The 8,483-nt window shown below is 43.6% G+C and overlaps 1 protein-coding gene across 1 annotated transcript; it reads left to right on the top strand.

The window, feature by feature from the left end:
* Nucleotides 1–148: 148 nt before the first annotated feature.
* Nucleotides 149–5,655, top strand: LOC122920081 (protein kinase C theta type-like). The gene is made up of 8 exons (XM_044269291.1): nt 149–734; nt 3,000–3,295; nt 3,476–3,726; nt 3,879–3,941; nt 4,096–4,234; nt 4,528–4,719; nt 4,919–5,047; nt 5,563–5,655. Exons 1-8 carry the CDS (start codon nt 149–151, stop codon nt 5,653–5,655), a joined length of 1,749 nt encoding a protein of 582 aa, XP_044125226.1.
* Nucleotides 5,656–8,483: the final 2,828 nt, after the last annotated feature.

An 8,483-nucleotide genomic window follows, 5' to 3' on the forward strand; every position in this document is an offset into this window, starting at 1 on the left:
AAATCACTGCCTCTTGCGACTCTTATAGGAGAGGTGGTCGCTCTGTGTTTCGTTATAAACGAAGCGATTATTGATATATACAATGACTTTCATGGAGGAGAGGAGAAGAATCCTAAGAGAAAGGGTTCTTCAGAGGAGGAGAAGGATCATGGAAGATCCGGAAGCTTTGTTCACTTTTGGACAAAGCAATCAGCAACCACTGGATATGGATAGTGACACCTCAGAAGTGGTGTCCAAAAGGAAAGATCTGGAGAGAGAAAGAAAGATTAAGAGAGATGCGATCCTCACTGAAAAGAGGAAAATTGAGAACCTCAAAGAGGCCGACTCTGCAATCTCTGCCTATAAACAACTGCAGGAGACCATTCTCAACAACAGAAAGAACATCAGAGAAGAGGTCCCTGCAAGACGGAGGATCAACAAGGAGAACATCCTCAAACAGCGCAGAAATATTAACAGCGCAGAGTTAGAACCAGAAGAGCTTCTCCAAATAACACCAAAAAGCATCACTTGCCCCAGATCTGAAAGCTCAGAGAGTCTAAACCTCCGAAGATTGGAAACCCAGAAAAGGATTAAGAACAACAGAGACTGGGTTCTCCAGAGTAGGAGGAGACTCAGATATATGAGCCCAGTGGAAGACAAAAATTGCGCAAACAGGTCCAGGCCATCATCTGTCAACATCACATCCAGACAATACGAACATCACAGCTGCATGGTGTCTCCAGCCAATACATCAGGTAAGATGGGAACAGGGAAACAGAATCAGCCTGGAGGTTGATGATGGGGGTTGTACTGATACCTGTTGCATCATTACATAATGTATCAAGTGTAGACAAGCCAATAATACTATGCACAGAAATGTCAGCAGTACACAATAATTGCACCTCAAATCAAATAATAAATTACTGGAATAGGAGCTACAGTACAATAAGACCGTACACATGTATAGAACTCACAATTACCCACAAATATAGGCTACGGCATGTCCGGAGGTCAGACAATAATAGCCAGCCAGTCAGTGTGTCACTACTCGCCCTTATAGCAGTAATATCAATAATGATGATAATTAGTAACAGGGTAGCACATATAATATGTTTTTCCAACACTGCTGGTGATTTGGTGGTTTATAATAAAATGATGCCCAACCAGTCAGTATGCTACTACCAGTGGTCAGACCTCTCTTCTTAACACCGACTATGTGAAGTTGTAAACATCTCCAGATCTCCAGTAGTGGTATATGGTAGACGGGCGGGTGGTAGAAGTTCTCAGATCCAGCCATGCCTTTAGATAAGGTGATATCACCGTCCATAGGCAAGTGTCTCTGCACCGAACCTTGTAGAGAACCTGCCCTGTAAAGTTTGACCCCACAGACTAGACCCTACATTTACCTTAGGCCTCATGCACACGGCCGTTGTTTTGGTCCGCATCCGAGCCGCCGTATTAGCTCGGATGCTGACTAATTCACATAAAATGGCCCCTCCAAAAAATATAACATGTCCTATTCTTGTCCGCGCTTTGCGGAAAAGAATAGACATTTATATTGAAGGCTGTCTGTGCCGTTCTGCAAATTGTGTAACGCGCACGGACGCCATCCGTGTTTTGCATATACCCGATTTGTGTACCGCAAAACACACCACGGTTGTGTGCATGAGGCCTTATAGAGACAAATTATCAGCATAATTGATATTATTGCTATAATGGCTATGAGAGACACACTGACTTGACAACGAAGGGCATATGTTTGTGGCTAATTTTAAAGGGTTTTATACATATGTAAGGTTTTTATGCTATTTATGAAAATGTATATTTCATTGTACTCAGTGGTGACTCTAGGAACAATATATAGGGGGGCACAAAGATACCACAGTCAAAAATGGGGGGGCAAAAACAAAATAAGTATATATAAATAAGATTACAAAATGCGAGAGAATTGCGGTCTGCAGGGATACATTTATAATAAAGCAATTTACTTACAAAAAAAAACTATTCAGTCGTCTGCTGTGCCGTCCTCTGCTTGCTTCCGCGGAATCTTTCCCCTTCTTTCTGTCTCTCGTCAGTGTGCAGGGGCACTGTTATGGTGGATCTGTGGAAGACACACTGTTATGGGGGCATCTGTGGATGACACTGTTATTATGCCTCTCATTAGCCCCCATATCAGCCCTTATGCCTCATTAGCCCACATTATGCCTCTTATTAGCTCCCATATGCCTCATTAGCCCCCATTATGTCTCTAATTAGCCCCCATTATGTCTCTAATTAGCCCCCATTATGCCTCTCATTAGCCCCTATTATGCCTCTTATTAGCGCCAATATGCCTCATTAGCCCCCATATGCCTCTAATAGTCTAATTAGCCCCCATGATGCCTCTCATTAGCCCCCATTATGCCTCATTAGCCCCATTATGCCTTATTAGCCCCCATATGCCTCTAATTAGCCCCCATATGCTTCTAATTAGCCCCCATTATGCCCCCAGCAGCCACATTTTTAAAAAAATAAAAAACCACTTACCTCTGCTGCTCCTGGACGCCGCCTGCAATTTTCTCTCTCCTCAGTCGACTGTGGTCACAGAGCGCCCTCACGCTGTGCGCAGCCCTGCACAGCCGACAGCCGACAGCCGAGGACCAGGAAGTGGTTAGTACAGAGCGTTCACCGCTTCCTGGTCCTTCGGTACTAATGAGCGCTTCCATAATGGGAGCACTCATTAGTATTCACCTGGGGGAATCAGCGGGGGGGGGGCCCTCGCCCCCCTCTAGCGACGCCACTAATTGTACTGTAGCTCCTTTTAAAGTGATTACACTTAAATTGATGTTTTAATGAGGGCCTATTATAGATTTCCAGCCATTACATACATAGATAAATAGACGCCATCAGATGTGGATGCTATGGGAAAATCTTCCACTTTTATCGGGCTCGTTTTTCAATCATTACGTTAAAAATAAATGGTAACTATCCTGATAATGGACCTTGAAGTATTTTTAATAATGTAATTATTATCTCAGCAGGTGCAAGCCTAAAGCCATGTCCTGACATCTGGCTCATGCCATCGGAGCACTCTAACGTCATAGACATGCCAGGTGAAGGCCCAAACATCTGGGACATGCCAGCAGGCAGCTCTGATATCTGGGATATGCCATCAAAGGGCGCTAACAACCAGGACATGCCAGTAAATGGCTCTTTCAAGAACCGGGACGTGCCAGTAAAAGAAAGCCTTTCATCTGGTCTTATTACCACCAAAACATCTATTGACCATGAGGACTTCCATTTCCTTAAAGAGCTTGGAAAGGGAGGCTATGGAAAGGTAAGTGCATGATACCTGTGTGTTCATAATACTCAAGAATCATCAAAGCCCCAACTAACATTGTTAAGTGGCTGGAGATGCAGAGATACAATTTCATTTCTGAGTAGTCATTGTGGTTATACTATGTATTCCAATCATTATTCATTGTGCCTGGTCTGATCATTTTTGTGTCTTCTACAGGTTCTCCTGGCACAAGATCCAGACACCGAGGAGCTTCTGGCTGTCAAAATAATGCAGAAAAAGCTCATGAACACCAAAATCTCAGTAGAGCTTGAGATCATGGAACTGGCTGTCAGGAGTCGCTTCCTGACCTACCTGCGAACATCTATGGAGACAGCAAAGTATTTCATCATTGTCATGGATTATATGGCCGGAGGTGACCTGCGCCAATTTATGGCAGGAAAGCTGCCCCTAAATATGGACACAGCAAGGTAAATGTCTTACTGATATACTGTATTTGCACTGAAGTTTCAGAATGAAAGAAACATGTTTTGAATATGACTGGAAATAGATGTCTCATCATTGTGTGTTCTGTGTATGTCCCTATATATAACACTGATCAACTCTCTTCTCCACTTTACAGATTCTTTGCATCTGAAATGGTCTGCGGACTCCAGTTCCTGCATGAACACGGCATCATCCACCGGTAAGTACAGCTGTTACATTTCATGATAGGCCAAAAGAGGAAGCCATTTACAGTATATATTTCTCCAAACTTAGCTTCTTTTATCTTTTCCTGGATTGTAAAGCAGTTTCATCTAATCCCCCGTCTAATAATTTTATAATGTTTCTCTCCCCAGTGACATAAAGCCTGCTAACGTCCTCCTAGATAACATCGGACACATCAGAATCGCTGACTTTGGACTATGTGCCATTGGCGTATTTGGGGAGGACAAGCAAACAGGCTATGCAGGGACAGTTGGATACATCGCCCCAGAGGTAAGGAGCATTCATTATGAAAAGAGAGCTGTCAATGTGTAATGGAGGATGAGATCACATCTATCTGTGTAATGTTTAGTATCTGAGGACTGTAGAAGTGCTACCATGTCTGCAGCCCCATTTCTGAGTCTGTATGAGGGTAGATACGGTCAGTATAGCATTATACTGATAACGATAGAGGTGAGAGACAGGATCCTTGTAATCTAAGAAATAACAATAATCTAAGATGTTCCTTTGGGCATATACGCTTACAGTATCTGCATCAATTCATCTCTAAACTGATGTCATTACAGATGATGAACAGAGAACCTTACAATCATCTGGTGGATTCCTTTGCCTTTGGCGTCACCGTATTCAAGATGCTAACAGGTGATCAGCCATTCAACGGCTACGGGACAAGGATGCAGTACAAACAATCGCTGCAAGAGGATGAGCCTTATTATCCAGCATGGCTGTGCCCAGATGCCATCAACATCCTAGAAGGGGTGAGTAGGATCATCTGGAGAAGAATGAGGCAGGGAATAGATGAAGTAGTAGAAGGATAGATTTGGACAATAAGTGAGAAGAGAAATTAATATGATGGTGGAATCTCAATTTATTGCCATATAGACTGTGTATATACAGTATATATATCAGTTATAACCCAAAAGGATATTGATTAATGGTCTCCAATTACATTTTTAGCTCCTCAGCAAGTCCCCATGTAGCCGCCTGGCAGTAACATCTACCATCAGATCCCACCCGTTCTTCAGACCAGTAAACTGGGCTGATGTGGAGTCCGGCAGCATCCACCCACCTTTCCATATGGACATTGTAAGTGTAATACATAGTGACACCCATAGTGTTATCATCCCACTCTGTGATATCCATATATACAGTATCATTCTCATTATTATGGCCTATGATCTACCTTCATGGCTGCAGACGAATCACACTTGATGCATTGTAAGGCTTCATGCACACGACCGTACAGTTTCTTACAGTCTGCAAATTGCGGATCCAAAAAACACGGAATCCGCCCGTGTGCCCTCCTCAATTTGCGGAACTGAACAGGCGGCTCATTGTAGAAATGCCTATTCTTGTCCTCAAAACGGACAAATATAGGACATGTTATATTTTTTGGGCGGGGCTACTTAACGGAGCAACAGATGTGGACAGCACATGGAGTGCTGTCCGCATCTTTTGCGGCCCCATTGAAGTGAATGGGTCCGTACCCGAGCCGCAAAAACTGCGGCTCGGATGCGGACCAGAACAACGGTCATCTGCATGAGGCCTAAGTCTAATAATATGAGATACTGATCTGGAGATATCTGTGTGTCCTCTTACAGCAACCATCTCACAGTCCAGAACTGGAAAGGAGAAGACGATCTTCAACATCATCATCGTCTTCATTATCTTCAATGTCATCATCAGACTCCTAGATCCTGGCAAGTCCACAACACCTGGACACCTCATCTACTAAGATATGAGCATTGAGGAGCTAAGGCCAGAAGAGTCTTTGTAATCATCATTATCATATTCTTCAACCCTTTCCCCATCATCAATCCCCCATAAAAAAAGAAAAAAAAAACATCTCATCATCATCCATCTTCCTCCCTTACCCTTTACCCATCATCTATCCCCATAACAAAACATAAAAACAAAACAAATCATCCCCATCATTTATCTTCATCCTAACCCTTTCCCCATCATCAATCCCTCATATAAAAAGAAGAAAAAAAAGAAAAAAACATCTCATCATCATCCATCTTCATCCCTTACCCTTTCCCCGTCATCAATCCCTCATAAAAAAAAAACAAAGAAAAAAAACCCATCTCATTATCATCCATCTCAATCCCCAACTCTTTCCCCATCATCAATCCCTGATAAAAAAATAAAAAAAATTTCATCATCATCCATCTTCATCCCTTACCCTTTCCCCATCATCAATCCCTCATTAAAAAAAATAAAAAAACAAAAACATCTCATCATCATCCATCCTTATCCCCAACCCTTTCCCCATCATCAATCCCTCATAAAAAAAACATGTCATCATCATCATCCATCTTCATCCCCAACCCTTTCCCCATCATCAATCCCTTATAAAAAAAACTGAAAAAAAAACTCATCATCATTCATCTTCATCCCTTACCCATCATCAATCCCCCATAACAAAAAAATAAAACAAAACAAATCATCTCCATCATTCATCTTTATCTCAACCCTTTCCCCTTCCTCAATCCCCCATAAAAAAATAAAAAAAATTACAAAAAATGTTTTATGCATCTTCTCTTCATTTGATGAGAAAAACGTCCTTCCATCTATAAAAGATTTCACCATCTTCTATGTGACTGCGGATACATTACTTCTTTGTTGCCAACCGTCTGTTAATTACGGACAGTCTGTAAGAACAGGTCTTCGTTTACACCATCTATAGCTTCCCCCATAAAAAACTCCTGTCATTGATTATTATTTCTATTGAGCAGATGAATACATGCCCAGTGCAAGCTAACCTGGCCGGCAGTGTGTGCCCCGGCACTATCTGATGGGGGTTGTTTTTACGGCAAGCACATGGTTTTCTGCAAGCTTCACTTAGATTAATGAAACGGATTTTCAGTCATAGAACATTCTGCCGTGTGTGAACGCACCCTAAAGCATCAGCTGCCTGGCAGGTTTCTGCTGGTCTCCGGAGTTTCTCAGGTGCTGTGAAAGCAGGTGACACTAGGGAGGTTGGTCACCGTCGCGGCCCTCTATTGGCTGCTCCCCCCATTACCGGATCTTTTGATCCGCATGTCAGGGAGATGCAGCGGCGGCCGTGAAGGGATCCGGAGGAACACGGGTGCCGGGGAGCAGGTAAGTATGCTCTAGAGGAGGGGCCCCGGGCATTCTGAGGGTCATTATAGGGATTGGATAACCCCTTTAAGCACAAAGCACCTACTCATAGGAATGCGAGTGCTGAGACGATCCCTACAACGAGAAGATAGAAATGCTCACATAGTGCACCGTCTCACCTCCCTGCAGGAGACAGACTCGAGGTGGGGACGTAGACTTTCTATAGAGCCCATCTTTAGCTGTGAGGAGAGACAGTAAGTGTTCTGTGAGAGTGCTTGCTTCTCCTCATTTTTGCAATTGGTGGGGGTCTCGGCACTCTAACCTCCACTGATCAAAACCTTTGATATCTCACTACGACATATCAAAATTTTTGCTAAAAACACAGGCAGCAACAGTGACTGTGATAAAATAACTGTTATAGAAGTCATACTAAACACTCTCCAGCATTACGCTTTAGTCCTGCAGCAGTGTTCTCTTCCTGGCTGCAGCGGTGACATCCTGGGCACACCAGGTCATTGTGCAGCCAATTAAAGGCATCAGCAGAATACGACACGTGGCTGCTGAGGCCAGTGATTGTCTGCAGTTCAGTATGCTACAATTGACATGCACCAGGAGACAGCACATGCATACAAATGAGTGAATGTGCCCCACTGTGTACCAGCTCTGCCGCACCAAATCTGTCCTCACCCCTCGTGTCTTTCTCTGTGTATTCCAATAATTGTCAAGAAAAGCATAGGAAGGATACTGGAATACTAGAGTAAAGGCCCCTTTACCTGGGCTGAATGTGCAGGCAATTATCGGGAATGAACTATCTGCTCCCAATAATTGCCTGCTCATTAGCGGAGGTGAGAGCTGCATTTACACGTGGCAATCATGATCACTGTATGGGAACAAGCAATTGCAAGCAGATTTATTGTTTCAGGGCAGCAGATCCCTGCTTACACAGAACAATCTGCTGCCCAGAAACAACTATTTTGGGTGCTGCTTTAATGATGCTTTCACCCAACGAACAAGCATGAGAAAGTTTTGGTCTGGAGAAATAAAGGATTGGGGAATGGAAATCCAACGTGCCTGATCCTTACCCTCTCCCTTGGCTGATGTCGAGGGAGAGTTGGGAGGCCACCATAAACAATTTACCGTATATAGTTATCTAAACCCTCCAAAATCGTCAGGTTCAGTCAATACACATCGAATGAGGTCATGTTTTTGGCGGGATGACTTGCAGTTTCATTTTGAGCTCTAGCAGCATTTTTTTAGCTTGAAATAGAGCCCCGCCACTCTGCAGCCAAGTTGGACTTGTTAAAAACAGTATTTGTATCCAGTATCTGGAGCGTATTAATTGGTGTTTGGGAATATATAGTGTGTGTCCCTCGGTGATGTCACCACCCCCAGACGAAGGTTCGCCGAAACACGTGTCGGGGTTGGCGCCATCCCAGAG

The sequence above is a fragment of the Bufo gargarizans genome, chromosome 10 (assembly GCF_014858855.1).
Source record: "Bufo gargarizans isolate SCDJY-AF-19 chromosome 10, ASM1485885v1, whole genome shotgun sequence".
Taxonomy (NCBI): domain Eukaryota; kingdom Metazoa; phylum Chordata; class Amphibia; order Anura; family Bufonidae; genus Bufo; species Bufo gargarizans.